Source organism: Echeneis naucrates, chromosome 6, assembly GCF_900963305.1.
Source record: "Echeneis naucrates chromosome 6, fEcheNa1.1, whole genome shotgun sequence".
Taxonomy (NCBI): Eukaryota; Metazoa; Chordata; class Actinopteri; order Carangiformes; family Echeneidae; genus Echeneis; species Echeneis naucrates.
The window spans coordinates 15912303-15932205 of NC_042516.1; the positions used below are offsets into that span (position 1 = coordinate 15912303).

General features: G+C 42.2%; 1 protein-coding gene across 1 annotated transcript; it reads left to right on the plus strand.

Moving 5' to 3' along the window:
• The first annotated feature begins 5231 nt into the window (after positions 1-5231).
• Positions 5232-19078, plus strand: prkcg (protein kinase C, gamma). The gene is made up of 16 exons (XM_029503971.1): positions 5232-5473; positions 8293-8324; positions 8428-8510; positions 9390-9501; positions 9979-10107; positions 10186-10342; positions 10790-10991; positions 12059-12253; positions 14028-14201; positions 14494-14585; positions 15024-15086; positions 15263-15401; positions 16571-16651; positions 16826-16933; positions 17218-17358; positions 18069-19078. The coding sequence occupies exons 1-16, from the start codon at positions 5232-5234 to the stop codon at positions 18228-18230; spliced, it is 2112 nt and encodes a 703-aa protein (XP_029359831.1). The 3' UTR covers positions 18231-19078.
• The last annotated feature ends 825 nt before the right edge of the window (positions 19079-19903 follow it).

Consider the following 19903-nt stretch of genomic DNA (forward strand, 5'->3'; position numbering starts at 1 on the left):
GTTTTGCAGCCCACAGCTGAGGCTTTGCGTTCTTGTTAGTATTTTGCAGATACTGTGAAAAGTAATATGCTTGGGCCAGCCATACCAGTTTTGCTCATGCTAGTATTGTAGATGATCTATTGGCTTGGATGTGTTCCCAAACCCATTAAAGTGAAGGCCACAATGCCAGCATCCACCCAGCGCCCAGGCACATAACCTGCCAAAAACATATTTTATTTACTAAATAAGAAATATGAAAGGTTAGTTAACACGAAAAAATGAAATCAATAGATATTGATACAGTATTACTGTATTACTTTTATTAACTTAAAGTAGTGCAGATGTAATATTTGACTACTGGAGCTAAGTGCAACACTACATACTTTTAGTGACCTCTTCCAAGGTCAGGTTAGGGTAAGGGTGTAACTGGCCAAACATAACAGGGCTGATAACAGGAAGCATATTTCATTAAAATAAAATTGAGTTAAGAGCAAAATCATTTGGTAGATTCATTTTAAAGCTTCTCTGTTCCTGTTGGCTGTCTCAATTGGCTCCTATTTTCAGAAGCTCACCACTTCAAATTAAAAGCTGACAACATTTCTATAGCTTGATCATGTTGAACATAGAGACTGAAACCATTTCTGGATCATATCCTCTCACATAATGTGCCAGAAATTACAAGCAAACAGCAGGTTGTGATCCCCCCCCCCCTCCTCCCCAGTACAGTGCAGTATATTCAGTAAATACGGCTTGAAACCATAGTGAGAGCGTACTAGTGTACCACAGCAACGTACTGGTGAATAGAAAACCACAGCACTAGTAAAAGTTATATAACACTTTCAGGCCTCGCATTCCCTCCCTCAGATGTAGTGAGAGCAATCCCCAAACCAAATTCCTCACTTCATCATATAAATGTTCATTTGTAAAATGTTTTTTCGTCTGTGCGTATGGCTCTTCATTTAGCTCTATTTGTTGTTGTAATGAGATAACAGGTAAGCAGTGAAATAAATGTGGAGAGCAGGTTCATTTGCCTCAGCAGGGAGAGTTTGTAGGCGATAGTGATGAGTCTAATCACTTGCCAAATGTCTCATCTGACTAGTGTCAAGGTTTGTTGCTCTCTTACAAAAGCACCGCAGACCACTCTTCATTTAAAAAAAAAAGAAAAAAGAAAAGAGGAAAAGCCAGCCAGTTCTGAAGAGACAAATTTAACAGGCAGAAATGATAACCTCAGACACCTCTCTGATTCCACAAACAACAGTTAGGCAAGTGAATTGACCTTGATTTCAGTTGAGGAGAAAGAAAGCCAGCCAGCCAGGTTGAAGCTGGTGCTCAATGCAAGTGAGTACTCATTAGGCCATAATGGATGCATGCAATTGGTGAAGTGCTGATTGCTCCTCCCCAAAAAAGATTCCATCAGAGGAGAATTTTCTGTTTCATTAAGCCATGGTCAGAAACGATAAGATAGCCCTCTGTAGAGTGAGAGAGGGGACGAAAAGAGGGGCTGGGGTATCTGAGAAGCAACAGAATTGTAATGATTATTGGAAAGTGGCAATAAGTCATAGATAAGTTGTTTTTTTCAGGACATCCTCTGCATTGATCAGTCCTCATTTTTTTCTTGTCACATGTCATCTGTACATTAACTTTTATCTCACCTCGCTTTGCATTTTATGGCATTTTCTGTCCATTGTTAATCATCCAAACCATATCGGTGTGTTCATGCTGCTGTGTGTGTGTGTTTGTGTCTTCTCGGTTTATAGCCCTAATGTATCACTGGTTGGCTGTGCACCAGCTCAATTTTATGGTGTGGGCTCAAACACAGTAAACCATGCTCTGATGGGCATGCACACGCGCCATGATACAGACGCTTTAGAGATACAAGCACGTTGAATTGCCTTTGTGTATGAAATTCGCAATATAAATAAACTTGCCTTGCCTTGCCTTACAAGTGCTTACTCATCAGACCGCATGGGGGGCGAGTATTATTCGTCATTTTTGTGCTCTGTTTTTTGATGCACTGATTATTGTGGAGGTCTGCAGCTCATATTTTTGTACAGCAGCTTTCCCTCCTTCTGTTTCTTTCACTACGTGAGGGTGTCTTCTTCATTTATTTGTGACAACAGAGTAAGAGCCCGACTCAGCTGTCATAAGACCAATGAAGAGTGAGTTTTATGGGCCATAAAATGAAAAAAGTAATGGCAGTTCTATAGAGGAAACTCTGGCCGTGGTTTGTGTGAGAGAAAGACCTTTATCATTTGCAATCAGCTGCTGGTTCTGCATGACTAATGCTGAAATGACATATATCATTGTCAGATGCGGCTTGTTCACACAGCTTTTTTTTTCCCCTTAAATGAAGACTCACACACAAGGATGGCAGCTTCAGTCAATCACGCACACACACACACACATTTCTGCACGCTGGCTCATCTCTTATCTTGCAGGCTGACACCATTTTGCTCTCTAACAATCTTGCTAATTATAATTGTTAATTAATTCTCTGCCAGTGTCCTCATCAGGAGACTAATAACCTACATTTCCATTAATTAGACCTTCAACCCCTCGCTCCCTCTCACTGTCTCTCCGTCCCACTCCAATGCACCCCTTCGTCGCCTGCCTGGCTGCATCTCTGCTCCTGCCTCCCAATGTTGAGACCACATGAACACATGCAGTATGATTAGTGTGTGTGTGTGTGTGTGTGTGTGTGTTCGTGTTTGCTTGTATTGCACACATTATAGGCACAAACATTTGTTCACATATTCTCCTTACAAGGATTTTTTTCAGAGGTGGGACTGGATCAATTTTTGGGATTAAAAGAGCAGTTTGACTTAATTATTCATTTGCTTTTTTGCCATAAGGTTAGTTAGCTTGGCATAAAGATTATAAACTGGAAAAAACAAATGGTCTTGTTTTCTCTGAAGTAAAAGAAAAATTGATATAATAAATCTATCAGCTCTAAGCTAACCCTAGCACCCTAACCCTAACGTACAGTGCCCCTGCTCACTATCTATGTTGGGGGTGCTGTTTGTTACCTTGGGTCACCCTTTGTTTCCAGTCTTTATGCTAAACCTAGCTATCCAGCTGCATAAGATAAGAGATATGTCATTTTTTTTGGTAGGTAGTTTATGTGAATCAGTGTAACTGAACACAATGCTTCGGCCTGGGTGACAAAATGTGTGTATGTTGGTGTGTCCTTGTCGTTGTCGGCGAGCAGCCCCTCTCTCTTCTAAACTGTCCTCTCCACAGCAGAATGAACTGACCTGGTTTCACTGCACATCGGAGCACATTGGAGCAGTGCTATCGTGCCACCACTTGCTCTGATCTGACAACAGATTTGAAACACAATGAGGATCCTGTGAACACGCTGCTGCAAAACAGATCAACAGGGCTGTTTATTTCATGGACCTGTTGATCCTCCAGTCACCTGGACCTGCTGCAAACTCCATGACTTTTATTTCCACTTTCAGCTGTGCTTATTTGGCCACGTCAAAGTGTCCACCTCTGATGGTCTGCTCTTTCCTTTCAGACTGGACGCTCTCTCTCTTCCCTCTCTTTGTCCGGGACAAGAGGAAGTGAGGGACAGTTGGTTTTGTATGTAATGTGTTGGTGGTAGCAAAATGGCAGCTTCTGTGTCATCCGTCCTCCTTCCTGTACCTCCCTCACCCTCTCCTCTGAGAGAAGTAACCCAGATTTCAAAATGAATCGCCGCCTATTCCCCTCAATCTTTCTTTTTCTCTCTCTCTCTCTCTCTCTCTCTCTCTCTCTCTCTCTCACTCTCACTCCCTCTTCCTTTTCCTTCATCTCTCTTCCCTTCTCTTGTCCTCGTCTTAGTAAAAACAGAATCAATCAATCTTAGAAAGAGAATACCACCTCTCTATCTCGCCCTCCTCCTCACCCAGCTTCTGGGTTAACGGATACATACCACCTCACTCTTCTATCTTTGGTTCCTAGAAAGCTTGAGTCTCCTCAAACGCTTGTTGCTTTCTCTTTGAATTTTGCTACAGTTTTCTGTATTTTTTCTTACATTTTTCTTTCTCTTTTAGTGAATTCCACTTCCTACAGTACAGTATCTGGTTTTTTTTCTGTTTTCTATTTGCCCCCCTCCCTCTTTATTTTTATTTTATTTTATTTTATTTTTTGATGCTCCAGCTACAGGTGACATCTCAGCCTTTCCTTTGAAGTGAGCTGGAAGGAGAGGAAGAGAAGAAAGCTCCAAATCACCAGAAATTCAGGTATCATCTTTGTTTATGGGTCTGCACACCTTTTTAAAGCAAATTTTTCTGTTTTGTCACTATTTGACTAATTTCGAAGTAGTGTTGTGCCATTTTATCAGCCATTCATTCGCTTTTTGATTGATTTGCTCCTCCTTCTTTCCTAAGACACCATCATTTCATCAATTTCTCTCCTGGCAAGGGGTTTGGCTGTGGGCTTATTTATTTATTCATTACGTCTCTGCTCGTGTTTCACTTATGATTTAGTGCTGTCCAACTCTTGCACTGGAATATTAGCAGCTAATAGTTGGTGCTTAGCACTTTTTTTTTCATCCCTGTAGATGTATATATATTATTCTGTCTTGAACAGAAGAGAAGTGGGTCTAATTGGTAATAAGAAGACAGGAATTTGACACAAGTTCTAATATTGGAGCAGGCGGTGGAGATGTTGTTGATATGATGAAAGGAGGTCCAGTTGACATGGCGGACCAGGGTGTGGGATGGGGGTGATGGGTTATTCATAGCTGCCAGGGAGATGTTAAAATAGGGGATGCTGAGAGAGGGATGTGTGGCTAGAGGCAGATGGACGGGCAGTATTTGGGACACAGTGAGTCGCACTAATCGCTCAGTGACTCAAGAGTCTCTTAGGAGAGTTTTGCCTCCATGAATTAACCTTCCCGTCTACTTCACAACACCTCTCTCTTTCCCTATCATACCTGTCACTTTCCCTGTGCTCGCTCCAACCTCCTCCTGTGCTGTTTCTTTTTTATCTTTTCTCGATTTTTCTCTCCATCGCGTCACTCCTTCACCGCTCCCCACCCTACATCCCATGTGCCATTAATACAACTCCTGTCTCTACCCTCCCTGACACATTACACTTTCTATCTCTCCTCCCTCTGCTCATCCTCTTTGTCCTTGCAACCTCCTCTCCTCTTCCTCCCATGTTCAAGGTCTTCTGGCTGTACAACTCTGTACCCTCCCAACTGACGCTCATCATCCAATCTTTACCTCCCTCCTCCCCTCTTTCAGCTTTATCCTTCAGGCATCATGTCTACCCCAGTATCCCCATCCCCATCTCTGTCCCCATTAACGCTGGCCTCCCCTACATCACCGACGTCCCCCAGTCCCTCCCCTTTGCCCTCGCCCCTCTCCCCTCCGCCCAGGGTGCCTGTGTTCCAGAGGAAGGGAGCACTCAAACACAAGAGGATTGTTGAAGTGAAAGATCATCAGTTCACGGCCCGCTTCTTCAAACAACCCACCTTTTGCAGCCACTGCACCGACTTCATCTGGTAATACACACACATAAACACACACAGCTGCACAATTACACAGAAACCACCCCGACAGTTCATAAGCCGCCTCCTCAGGCGTCTTTCTCTGGACTTCTTTCCTTCTATCAGCAGATCCAGCTGCCTGCTGGATCAGCCCACACTCTGTAGCCACCACACTGACCCGGGCTGTTCTCATAACCTCACCTCCACACTGCAGCCCACAATGCAGGGCTTACTCACACACGTATACACACAAGCAAGAATTCAATTAGGGCATACTGTTCACTCCTTAATGAGAGGTGAAGCACAAACACACACAAACATACACACACACAGGCAGCCAAGGTGGATAGCGGAGTAATTATTCCTTAAGGGGTACTCCTCCGATTTAATATGTCATTTCCATATATTTAGGGGCCTCACTGGGGACAGATTAAAACAAAGAATGGTAAAAATCAATGCAGCAGAATCTGAGATATGCTGACATTTAGACCTTTCAAACTCCAACCCACATATTTCTAAAACAGACTTTCTATTAAAAATCTTACATCATTAACACAAACTAAGATGTTCAGTGAACTCATTGAAATAATTTTTTGGGGTATTTCAGAGAGGCCAACCACATCATAGGACTGTTGTTCAGGAAACTGAATAGTTTTGCTGCTTATTTTCGAACTGTTCTATTTTAAATACCTTAACACGTAAATATTATTTTTGTCATGGTATTTGACTGATTATGACTCCTTCGTAGAACAAAACCAGACATCTGATAATGCTTACTTTTGTTCTAGGTCTTCTAGGATGGTGTTCTGGGTGTCCTAAACTACATGAACTATTTAATCTAAGAATGCATTATCTTATATCAAAACTGCAGTATGTGTGTAAAGCTGAAGACAGCATGTGTTTTGTAGCATGAAATGAATGTTTGATACAATGAGTCACTATTTTTTACATGACAGTAATGTTTTCTTTATAACCAAACCCAAAAGTATTCACAGCTGGCTGAATTAGCTCTTTGGTAGCATTTTACACTTAATCATAATTCAGTTCAAACTTTCACCAAGCCACAATGATTAAAGGTACCAGTTTCTCAAAAGCTAAAAAGCTGTTCAAGTGCAGTAATTCAGTAATTCATTTTCTTCCTGCCTTTGACATGCACATTTATGTTTCGGTAAAAAAAAAAAAAAAAGAAGGAAAAGAGAAGTGTCTTTTATATAGACAGCCATGCAATAAGCTTGCAGTAGTGCAAAGTTTGTTTGTTTGTGTGTGTGTATGTGTGTTTGGCCATATGGTGAGGGTGTAGGGCGGATGCAGGATGGTGTATGTGCCAGCAGCCTCTGGGTAGCTTTCAGGACATTTCTCCAAATGGCTGCTGTCTTGGCTGCAGTTGCAGCACTTAGTTAAGAGTGAAAACCCTTTTCCTTCACACAGGATGTCTGAGCAGCAGCTCTCTGCCTGGGTGTCAAAGGCCCTGCAGAGATTGGTAGATTAATTAAAGACTATGAAACGATTCATCCAGTTCTGAAATGGAAGGTATGTTTATTAAGTCAGGATGTAAAAGATCACGGGTAGTCGATTTTAGTTTAAGAAAAAAAAAAACCTGCTGTATTAGGTGCTGTAAGCTTTAAAAATGCTGTATGAAACACTAAGAATCACAGAAGAAGACCAAGCAACGGTCAGATTCAGATTTGAGGACATATTCAACAAGCCTGTTTCACAGCAGACATTTTGACATGCCCCATAAGGACATTAATGATGGCTCATTCTACTCAACTGTCCCAATAAGCCCTGACAGTGTGACAGTGTGTTCCCACTGTGACAAAATGTCAAAATGTCTTCAGTTAAAACAGCCCATGACATAAACAAAGCCCATTTTTTTTATACAATTGATGATTTATCAAATGCCTCAGAGTGTTTTGGTGTTTTTGGGTTATTTTTATAGCCATATTCAAATTATTTTATATGGGCCTCTCTTTGTTTAATTACATCAATTGCAAACATTTTTCAAGCCATCATTAAAACTAAAATGCAGTTATCCACTACACCGAGTTCTGTCATTTCCAGCCAGCAAGCAACACTGTGCTCTCCAAACACATGTCTGGTTCTCTAATGCTCTCTGCTGGTCAAAAAGCAGAACTGACCTCAGACACAAGGAAAGAGACTTGGGGATCAGATTACCCTCGCCAACCCCATCTTTAATTATTTCTCAGCCAGATGGTAAACTGATTGTGGATCAGTGATGATGGTCAGTTTCCTATGAACCCTTGGGCCTCTCCAGAATGATTGTGGAGGAGCTTTTGATGCTGTCTTGTTCATCTGCCTTTCTAAACCTTCGAATCAAAACTTGATTCACAGTAGGCAAAATGCTGAGTGGACACTTTAGTCAATCAATGGCTTTAATTATTCAATTTAAGCTCTAAGGAGGCACTGGAAAGTAGCCAACACTGCAGCTCTAGAAACAGGATAATTGTGTTTGTGTGTGTGTGTGTGTGTGTGTGTGTGTGAGAATCTGAATTTTCTTCCCTTTCTAAGTCACACTGCTGGCTAGGTCATCTTCAGCAATGGCCATTATTGTCAAGTTAACCCATATTAATTCAGTTTATCAAGGTGGTATTGTTGGTAACACAACCAGTACAGTTCACTTTGTTGTCAAATCAGCCTCTATGACTGTTGCTCTTAATACAGCATTGAATAAGCAATTGCACTATCTCTGTCTTGGCATCGTTATCTGTGCTCTCCTGGCTGCGAAATAGTCTCAGAAGCAAAAATATTTCACCTGAAAGTGGAGTCGAGAAGATTTCTTTTTGTCTGCTAACACTTGTGCCTTTCTCACTCAGGGGCATCGGCAAACAGGGATTCCAATGTCAAGGTGGAGATAAACCTGGTTTTATTGTATTTATTTAATCTTCTCAGATGATTTTTGCAGTGTGATTGATTCATTTTCAGGATGTTTTCCACTATGTTTTCTTCAGTGTGCAGTTTTGTGGTCCACAAGAGATGTCACGAGTTTGTGACCTTCACATGTCCCGGCTCTGTGACGGCCCCCAGACCAGATGTAAGGAGATTTGTTGGCATATCCATCACTTTTACTTTCTCATTTTCCATTTGAGTCAAGATTTACAAGGCGTGATCATATTTTGCTGTCCTCTTGTCACCAGGAACACATGTTCATGACTCATCTGTTGATGCATCCTTCACATCACACGGTCTTGTCCCATCTGTTAGGTCTGCACTCATGTCATGCAGTGAGTTGAAAATAAAGTTGGAGAGATGCAGGTGGAGGGTGGGAAGTGCTGATAAGAGGGGGAATTAGAGTGGGGAAGCGAGCAGCACACTGCTCAGTCCTCTTCTGGGTGGCATTTTGAGGATTTCAGGGAGATTTGTCTTTTATTCACGTGTTTTTCCTGCAAGCCAAATAAACTGCCTCAAAAATTAGGTCAATGGGAATGTGTGTGTGTGTGTGTGTGTGTGTGTGCGTGCGTGCCGCTGTCTATGTCTATGCCTTTGAGTGAAAAAGGATGAAAGATTGAAGGAACACACATGCAGAGGAAAGGAGGAAAAACAGGGTGACTGTTTTTAAATGGCGCCTCAGAGCGACAAGGGAAGGAAAACAGTTAGGGAGAGGATAGTGCATTGAGAGTTGTGGTGGTGGTGAAGGAGGGAGGGAGGTCTGATGAGCAGAGAAGAGAGATAAAAATGATTCATCCCTCTCTGCAGAGTATATACACACTCACACACACGCAGCCTTGCCTAGATGCACTCTCATTTATGTCTGCTCCCAATGGAGAAACCTAATTGGCTTGTCCATGAATACTCCACTCAACAACCTCTACACTTATCATACTCATTGTGTGTGTGTGTGTCAATGTGTTTGTGTATATTCACAGTAAGTGTATGTGGTTTCTCAGTCCAGATCATTTCTGTTTTATTTCAGGACCTGAAGAGTCATCACACATTTAAGATCCACACGTACTCCAGTCCCACCTTCTGTGATCACTGTGGTTCGCTGCTCTATGGCCTCATACACCAGGGCATGAAATGTGGCTGTGAGTTTCACTGTTTCTGAAAATGTAATACATGTATAGTAATGCAGCTTTCCCTGTGCCTAATCATATCCTGAGTACAAAAATTCTCCCAAACATCTGGAGAAAGGCTTGTCCATCAACAAACTCAACCTCCAAAATTTATTGAATGAATTCTGATTATATTTGGCTTATATTTGAAAGGAATATTCTTATATTATTGAAAATTGTGTATTTTTTTTCCCGCCAAATCGGATGAGACTGGTAACCAGCTGCAACTGCGGAAGCTCCTAGTCAAATCCCTTTAAAAATACTACATTGGCAACTTTGCACTTCTTCATGCAAAGGTATAATAGGTGAATTTGTGAGCTTGAGTTGCCGGTTTGTAAATTTGGTGAAGTATGTGTATACAATTTCTTTAAATATAGAAATGTTTTTTCACCTTGACTGTTGGTATAAATGCATATGCTTGTTCATGCTTGTTTATTGTCATACGGTGAGGTTGTGATATGAATGTCCACCGACGCTGTGAGACGAGTGTTCCCAGTCTCTGTGGCCAGGACCACACAGAGAAGAGAGGAAGAATCCACCTGACAGTAAGAGGAGAGAAAGAGGACGTCTATGTTACAGGTAGGAGGACCTGCTGGATTTAAGGGAGTTCAAAACATAAAGCCAGAGAACTAAAGTGTGTTTTTCTGCACTTTCCAGTGCGGGAAGCTCGAAACCTGATGCCCATGGATCCCAACGGCCTGTCAGATCCGTATGTTAAACTGAAATTGATTCCAGACCCAAAGAGTCACAGCAAACAAAAGACCAAGACCATCCGCTCCACACTCAATCCTGTCTGGAATGAGAGTTTCACCTTGTGAGTCGCTGTCATTTTTTTATTCAAGATGGAAAATTTGGGCAAAGGGACAGACAGAGAACAGAGACAGAATGAGCTTTAGGTCAAATTAAATGTCCCAGATACTGAGATTGCTGGGTCCAAAATGACTGTGAAGGATGAAGATGAGGAAATACAGATTATTAAGCCAATGACCCCTGAATCTATGCAGTTTATTTTACATTGGTAACTTTCACTTTTACTACTTCTATGTTCATATTTTTCAGATATTCAGTCGAATTTTTCAATATTTTTCAAGAGCTTTAAATTAAGATGTCATAAAGCAGAACACGAGATTTTGGATGATATATATATATATATATATATATATATTTTTTTTTTTTTTTTTTTTTTTTTTACGTCCTTTTGTAGCGTCACATGTGAGCAGCTTCTGCCCATTGATTTTTAATTTCACCTTTGCGTCTCTAGCTCAGTACGCGGACACCAGTGGGACAGACGTCTGTCTGTGGAAGTGTGGGACTGGGACCGCACGTCTAGGAATGATTTTATGGGTGCACTTTCATTTGGCGTGAGTGAGATCTTCAGGCGTCCCATCAGTGGCTGGTTCAAACTGCTGGCCCAGGATGAGGGAGAGTACTACAACATCCCTGTGCCAGACCCAGACCTCCAGGTAAGAATCTCTCCGTAGGCAGACGTCTATGAAGACGTTTCATCTCTGATCCAAGGGGCTTCATCAGTTCATGCTTATTGGTCTACTAGTTCACACTAGTCTGAACACCCAGATATTTAACCTCTGTGGGTGTGTTGACCAAAGTACCTGTGAAAGTACTGGTTTCACTTGACCATTGTTGGTATCACATGTGAACAACAGTCGTTGGAGTCAGGTGTACCCCTGGTGAACGACGATCGTTGAGTCGTCTGAGGTTAAGTTGTTAATTCTCCTGGGTACAGATGAAAGGGCGACATTGTAAATGGGAGATAGGTGGTGTCGCAGACCCCCTCCCCTGTTAAGGGATGGTTTTTCCACTTTTACATAGATGGCATCTTTTGCTCCTCTTTCAAACCATCTGTCCTCTCTGTCCAGGATCTTGACATTTCTGTCTTCAAAGGAGTGTGCCATTTCCTTTAGATGGGAATAGACAGCTGAGGCTGGACCTGAGGAGTTTGCCCTTCTGTGTTGGGCAATGCGTTTGTTTAAAGGTTGTTTAGTCTCCCCAATATATACGTCCTTGCATTCTTCACTGCATTGGACAGCTAAAAATCACTGCCTCAACCTACGACATCAGCTGACCCAAAGAGCAGCAGTGGGGATATTTATACGTGTATTCCCCAGAGTGCAGCCCTCTATTTTTTTTTATCATGTTAATGAACATTTATCTGAAGGCCAGCTTATAATTACATTCATCTAATAAACAACAGCTGCCACAGCACACACTGCATCAGGATCCTGCACAGTTCCTCTGCTTACAGTTCTATCTGAGAAAAAACCTCAGAAGATTTATGCCCGCTGTTGTAGGTCAATGATTGGATCATAAATTATACTGAAATCCCTCCATTGTCTTTTACGCTGTCACCACTAGGGTGCAGGATTGTTCTGCTTGACTTTATTCCAAATCTACAGGTAGCAAGAAATTTGGCATGGCTGATGTTCATTTCTCTCTCTATCTGTGTCTGTTTGTGTATGCTGGATGGCGTGCCAACCGTTCATCTTTCAACTTTACTGCTTGAATTCTCCAGGAGCCTCAGCCAGAGCCTACAACGCCCTCTATGCCTCCAGCGATGATGCCAATGTCTGAACCATTCCCTGCAGTCATGTCCCCAACTCCTGTCCTACCCTGTCCACCGGTCCACACCCTAGGTCCCAGCAAAGTCAAAGTGGGGATCCATGACTTCAACTTCCTCATGGTGCTTGGCAAAGGCAGCTTTGGCAAGGTAACAACAGCAGCCGAAGAGACAAAATGTCACCTTTTCTACACACAATCAGCACCTCTGATCCAACGGCTGTAAGTGATATGAAAAGGCTCATTCATGCTGAAAATCTCAAAGGCCATTCCTGGCTTTAAATATTTTCTTCTATTGATGGACTTGACCTTCAGGTGGCATTTCATACGAGAGCTCCTGGCCACAGCAAAGCAGAATCTCAAAAAGAAAAAGAAGAAGAAGAAGAAGCAAAACTCCTCTTAGTAACATGCTCATTGTCTGTCCACTTACTGCCAAATTATTTGTTTAATGCTTTGGCTCTTTCATGCTGTCAGCAGTCGTGAGCTCAGGCTGGCTGCCTTCCTACATGCCACACAGAGAGACAGTTCTCCTGGAGGTGTTCATTTCAAGGGAGCCTCTGCTCTCCATTTTCTTTTTAATTCCCCAGTAGATGAGCCATAATGAAGAGAGTGGAGTTTTTGAGTCCTTCTTCCTCCTCTGAAATCCCTCTGTGCTGTTTCATAACTGTCAGAAGAGAGTCTACAGAGGGCAGGAGAAATAGACTCGACTTACGTAAGATGTGAGGAAAAAAAGCAACCCAAGAAAGGAGAGACAGACCCCGGGGCTGCTGAGTGAGAGAAAGTGAGAAAGAGACAGAGAGATACGGAGAAGTGTTACCGTGCTGCAGAAAGTAACAAAGTGACCAAAAGGAAAGCGGATATCAACAGGAGAAACAAGCAGAAATACATGAGACAGCGTCTGTGAGGTCTGTGATATGCTGAAGGGATAATGACTCCCATTTTCAGGAGTTAGTTTGTCACAACAGGGATGAGCAGAGCAGACGTGATCACAGAGGACGGCAGAGTTTCTCTCATCGACTGGCAGCTCATCAATAGCCCTGCACACACAATTACACAGAGAAAGAGAGAGTCAGCTTCTGCACCAGCACCTTTATCTAGACCACAAGGATTTCTGAAAAATGAACTTGTGTCATTTTCTGTACTATTCATTGCTATGTAAGTAAAGTGAGAGCCTTTATCGCCACCAGCCAGTGACCACAACCAGCACTGAGAGCTGAAGACTGGCCAGGCAATTTAAAACTGCCTTGTTGTCAGCACTTTCCAGTGCTCTTGACCACATCTTTCCTGCTAAAACATGGGTCACGTGGCTCCCATTGTAGAAAATATAGCATCATTAGCTCTCAGAACAACCCTGCCAGAAGCCAATTTCACAGGAGTGTGAAATTACAGCTGAATGTGTTTTTAATGTCTGATTGAGAGAGAGAGAAAAAAAAAACATGCTCGCTCCTTTGCCTTTTCACTGATGACATTAGGCTGTATGAAATCTTCAGGCATGGAGCAGCTTTAATTAAACATTACACGTCATTTCACTATTTCACTGTGTTGGCATAAATGGGCACGCTATTGAGCTTGTTTAAGCATTTTCAATGATAATGTAATAGCTCTTTTTTTTTTCTACTGCAAATACAAAATTCTCCTTTTCTTCACCACATAGTGTTAGAAACAATCCAGGACAGTCACAAGAACAAATGCCACAGTATGAACTGACAAGATGCTTTTAAATATGTAAATAAGATATAAACAACAACAATTTAAACTTAAAAAGGCAAGCATTTGTCCATCCAGGGCATTTGATCCTAATCCTAACTTTAGTTGATGGCCCAAACTTTCTAAATATTATCTGTACGTCACATTATTTTAATTCAAAACAAAACATATTTGTTTATTTATGGACAGCTTTGTCTCCCCTCTCTGATTCTCTTCAGGTGCTGCTGGCAGAGGAGCGAGGCAGCGAGCGCCTGTTCGCAGTTAAAGTGCTGAAGAAAGACGTTCTCTTCCAGGACGAAGACACAGAGAGCGCCCTGGTGGAGAGGAGGGTCCTAGCACTTTCCTCTCGCCCTCACTTCCTCACATCTCTCTACTGTGCCTTTCAGACAGAGGTGTGTGCCTGTCGCTCTCTGTGTGTAGGAATTTCAAAGGGTTCGTCTAAAATGGAACACACAACTTTCATTAAATCGTCTGTAAAGCTGCCCCAAGATTTTGTCTGCAGTGCCGTCCCAGGAGTTGTTTCAGGGCAGATTGGCTCTGAATTTTGATTAATAAATGAAATAATTAGCTGGCTTTCTTTAACAAGGTCCTTGGTCCTGGAGGAGAGGTTTTAAGAGATTGCTTTTTAATTTGGACAAGAGGTCATGTGTTTTGTGTGTGTGTGTGTGTGTTTTGTGTCTGCAGGACCGTCTGTATTATGTGATGGAATATGTCAACGGGGGAGACCTGATGTTTCACATTCAGATAGTTGGCAAGTTCAAAGAGGCTCATGCAGCGTATGTAGTTAAGAAGCTCCTTTCTTTGCCTGTAATCACAGTCCTCATCTACATGATCTCATTTCCTACCTCTTTTCCTCTTTTCTGTTCCGTACATGCACACTCGTCTCTGAGCTTTGTTCATTATATCTGGTGACTCATAAAATCTCATAAAAAAGAGTCATCAAGTACCTGCACTTCTGTCTTTCCCTGTCCGATTTTCTCCTCCCACTAATCTAATCTTTTCATCAACCCCCCACCGGCTGTACCTCTTATCAATAATGTTTGATCAATCATCTAAAACTAATTTATACACTGTTGCTTGTTTCGAGCTCTATTTCTTCATCTATTTGGTTCCTCTCCCTTTCATCACCATCTCAAGCTCCATTTCCTCTCTCCACAAAAAAAAAAAAAAAACTTGGGCAACCATCGGTGAGTGCCCTCTTCCTCTCCCCGCAGGTTTTATGCAGCAGAGATAGCAGTCGGCCTCCTGTTCCTCCACAGTAAAGGCATCATCTACAGGTAACAAAGTGGGTTACTCTTTTGGCATGGCCTGGTTTGATGCTGTCGCTGCTCTACGTGTCATATCATATCATATCATATATCATAACAGTCATTATCATGTAGATAATGACTGTTCTTTGATCTTATTCATCATAATGATTCACACCAGCGTGATGTATCTCTTTCTTTCTCAGGGATCTAAAGCTGGATAATGTGCTGCTTGACAGCGAGGGCCACATAAAAATAGCTGACTTTGGGATGTGCAGGGAGGGCATGTTTGAGGGTGACAGCACTCGTACCTTCTGCGGCACCCCTGACTACATCGCTCCTGAGGTATGACCTCACATCAGAGTCCGCAGTTTCTCTCATTTGTTCCTGACCATTCTCCTCATTTCCTGTTGTTTCACCCTGTTTGTTTGCGTGACCTGTTTTCACGGTGCTGTGAGACGACAACTTGCTTCTCTGCAGCTCCTCATCTCTTCCATCCTCTCTGACCTTGTCAGTGTTTTTGAATAATTAAGTTTGCATGATTCAATTAGCAGTGGCGTGTGCTTGTCCTATCATTGCACAGGAATCTCGGTCATCTTTCAGAGACCTTGTAATTCTAGTTTTGCCACCTCCTTTTTTTTTTTTTTTTTTTTTTTACTGCGACAAATTTATATTAACATTTTTCCTCACATCTGACCAATATCCATATCTGTAGTGAAATTGTACTTCAGTTACACAAAGGCATTAATTGATTCTATTCTAACAATTTAACTGCAGTGTAAAATAAACAAGATGGGGGACAATCCAGAGCATAAGCTTTCTCAGTTTGTCAAATCAAGTCCTAAAATCAGCGAAGGTGGTTGTCATCCATTTGATATGTAAAATTCTACATATTGTGCGATGTTTACCATACAAATCACCTGAAGTGTGTCTATGTGTGTGTTTGTGTGAAGTGATCGCAAATAAATGTATTCACAGAAAGCATGAAGAAGATTTCCAGCCTTTGGTTTCCTGACTAGCAGACACAGCAGAGCGAGACAGAGTGGATTTGACTGTTGCGCACGTCTTTGATATAGTAAATCTTGCTGTGGGACCCCTGGGTATTGACTCTCTTATGTAAACACACATTGATTCTCTTGCCTCTGCCATTTTGGAAGAGATACAATATATTTCCCTAGAGGCTGGGTCCTGTTCCCTACCCACCCCACACACACACACACACACACACACACACACACAAACATAGAAATTCAAAGTCATGTGTTGATTATTACTGAGCTCATTCATACATTTACCCTCACTACCTTTTGCTGCCTCTCTCTCTCTCTCTCTCTCTCTCTCTCTCTCTCTCTCTCTCTCTCTCTCTCTCTCTCTCTCTCTCTCTCTCTCTCTCTCTCTCTCTCTGTCTGTCTTCTGACTCCAGCTCCATGTCATCCTGCCAGTTCACTGTTGAAACTCTGCTTTCTCGTACTGCCATTTTCTCCTTTATGGGCTCTTCTCTGCATCCTTTGCAGATTGTGGCATATCAGCCCTATAACAAAGCAGTGGACTGGTGGTCTTATGGAGTGCTCCTGTATGAAATGCTGGCAGGACAGGTAACACTCAGCTTAATTCAAACATAGACCTTTGTGTGAAGATACTCAAGCCTCCAGTACTTGTCCTTTATAGTCACTTCAAACAAACTTAAATTTCAATATATTTGCATTGAGTTTGCCCGCAGATCCTCCTGGCTCCGCTCATTTAATAGCTTCTCTTATTTTCTTTTCCAGCCACCATTTGATGGTATTGATGAGGAGGAGCTGTTTCAGTCCATCATGGAGCAAAGTGTCTCATACCCAAAGAGTCTCTCTCGGGAAGCTGTTGCTATCTGCAAGGGAGTGAGTCACTTTTAATTTTCTCTTCAGCCATATAATTTTGAGTGCACAGTTAAGATTAATGGCATGAAATTACATCATATTAACTTCGCCTGACACCAGCATTGTTTCTGTCTCTTCAATGAGCACACACAATTAAGATAAATGCATATTAGAACGAGGAAAATTATACTATATGTGATACATAGAAAGAAAATAGAGCAAAACGCTGTTGTGTGACTATAGCCTGGTTATCTGTTATCCCCCCCCCCCTCCCCACCACCCTTTTCTTTACACTCATCATCCAGCTCCTTACGAAGCACCCGGCCAAACGTCTGGGAGTTGGAGAGGATGCAGAGAGAGAGATCAAAGAGCATCCATTCTTCCGGTGGATTGACTGGGACCGTCTGGAGAGACTGGAGATCCAGCCACCTTTCAAACCCAGAACTGTCAGTTTCCTTTTGCTTCTTTGTTTATTTGTTTCTTTCTTTCTTTCTTTCTTCTCACCCTCCTGTCTCTCATTCTTTCTGTCTGTCTCTCAGAGGGCACTTTTGGGGAATAGAAGCTGTTACGCTTTCCCTTTCTTTCATCCACTCAGTGTTGCCATAACGCCGTGTTCAAACAGCTGCCTCCCTCCCTCCCTCTCCCTCATTTCCCTCTGTTTCCCTCTGCTTCCTTCCATCATCTGTGTTGGTTCCTCAAGATGGGCACCTGCAGACAGTCCAGCCATAAAAGACAGGACCCTCTGACCTTGAGGTCCTGCCGTCTCCTCCCATATGCAAATGTATGTCATCATTAGTCTGCCACACACCAGTTAGTCGGCCCACTGGCAAATGTTGAGTTGTGCCTTGAGTGAGCTGAGCATACTCTGGGGTTAAAGGCCAAGCCCATTAGCTAAATGAGATTCAACAGAATGGCTGCCATGTGCTGTAAGGAGCAGGAGCAGAGATGTGAGCAGTAGGTGTGGTAGAGAAATTCTCTCCTGCTCCTGCAGGAGAAGAAGAGACTGTTGGTGAGAAATAAAAACAGGAGTTGGTAATTTTCCTCATCTTCTGTCTTCCTTCATGACAACTGGCTGAATGTGGATACAATGGCACCTGTTCTTATACGTCTTTATCTTAATCTTGTGTGTACATGCCTTCCTCTTCTTCTTCATCAGGGTGGAAAAAAAGGTGAGAACTTTGACAAGTTCTTCACAGCAGCTCCGTCAGCGCTCACTCCCTCTGACCCGGAAATACTAGCAGCCATCAACCAAGAAGACTTTGAGGGTTTCTCCTTCCTCAACCCAGACTTTGCCCCCTCACCTCTCACTGCAGTTTGAAAATATCTCCCACGCCTGCTCCTGCAGTCCCTTTAGGTGCACCCAAATCTCCCGGTTCTCCCCTTAACAGTAGTTTTATAACCAAGAATTTGAACATCTTGACACCTCTAATCAACAAATTCGGATGTTTACGGGAAAATGCCAAGATATCTTTATATCCAAACAGTCTCTTTGATGTATGTATTTTATCATTATAGTCACTTTGCAACAATGCAAACAACACCAATGTACTAGATAGCCATCTTAGAGTTTTTTGTAAGACATCTCTTAACTTGGTGTAAGAGTACTGTAGTGTGATTGTAGTATGATTACATTCTCCATCTGTATGCATGCAGTGTTTTAGAATGAATTTCTTTCAGATTCTAATTTTCTATAGCATAGATTATCCCAGAAAGATAAATAACATGACAGCCATTTCCTTTTTCTTTGCTTCGGTTGGAATCGTTTTGTGTTGTGAGAAACCAAACGTGTCAGGACTTTTCTCATGTAGGGGTGATGAACAAATCCAGATAATAGACAAAATAAGCAGTTTCCAATCACAATGAGGTTCATATACATGACATGAGGTTTCCTAGCAGGTACATACACAGTACAGGAGCTCACTATCGGAAGCACTGCAATTTTAATTATCCGCATTGTGTGTGACTGTTGACACTCGGGTAGCTGTTTTTTAATGTTTCTGATGTCAAGTAGAAGGGCTCAGTCGAGTTCCCCTGGCCGAGCACAGCCGCTCAGTAAAACATCATTGTAGTGACCTCAGAGGACCTGCTGAGGTGCTGCAGCAGCGCAGTGTGCACAATGTGACAGTCAATGTAGGCTGCAGAGCTGCCTGCGCCCCAACCCCTGCAGCTCAGGGCAACTCTGTGTTTTTCTTTTATCACCAGGAGGAAGTTCCCACATTGCTGCCATAATATGGCTGGCATCATTTTTTCTTTTATTTAATTTGTTTTTGTTTTGTTTTGTTTTTTTTAATATGGTTCTTGCGCCTACTGCAGGATTAGGCCTTATAAACAACAGACACTTCTAGTCACATCCCACTCAAAAATTTGATTGCAGCTTATGAAAATATGCCTTTTAGAAATGTATTTTGCAGGCCAATTAAGAGACTTGTTAGTTTGCTCTGGTATACACAGTATATTATGTTAGTGGTGTATACCATAAAGTGTTTTGCTGTGTAATGGCATACTCACAGCATTGATTAGGATGTAATTAAAAGGGAGGCTCACTGGGACTGTTCAATACATGGAAAAATAATAGCAGCACTGCCATTAAACACTATCTGAGCAGGCCAGGTGGCTGCAAACACATAGCTTTATAATCCAGTTTTAGAGCTCTTATCTCACAAAGCAGATGCTCATTACACACAGAAAATCTGTTTGGGTTCTATTAATGCTTTTTTATTATCATTATCACTATTTTTGTCCACATTCTGTGGAATCATATTAATTGCTGCAATCATGTCTCTTCGGGAGGAACAAACGGTAACAGTTTTGCGTTCAGAGCAGATGCTTGTGCCCCTGTAATTGTGGTCAACTGCAAAAGGTCAGAGCAGTCAATCTCTTAGTTTCAGCTCAGTTTACCTCGAGGTCAAATGTCACAACACACAACACTTCAATATGGTATAGATGTTAAATAAAACAATCAGCAATAGATAATGCGGTAGATAATTCGTT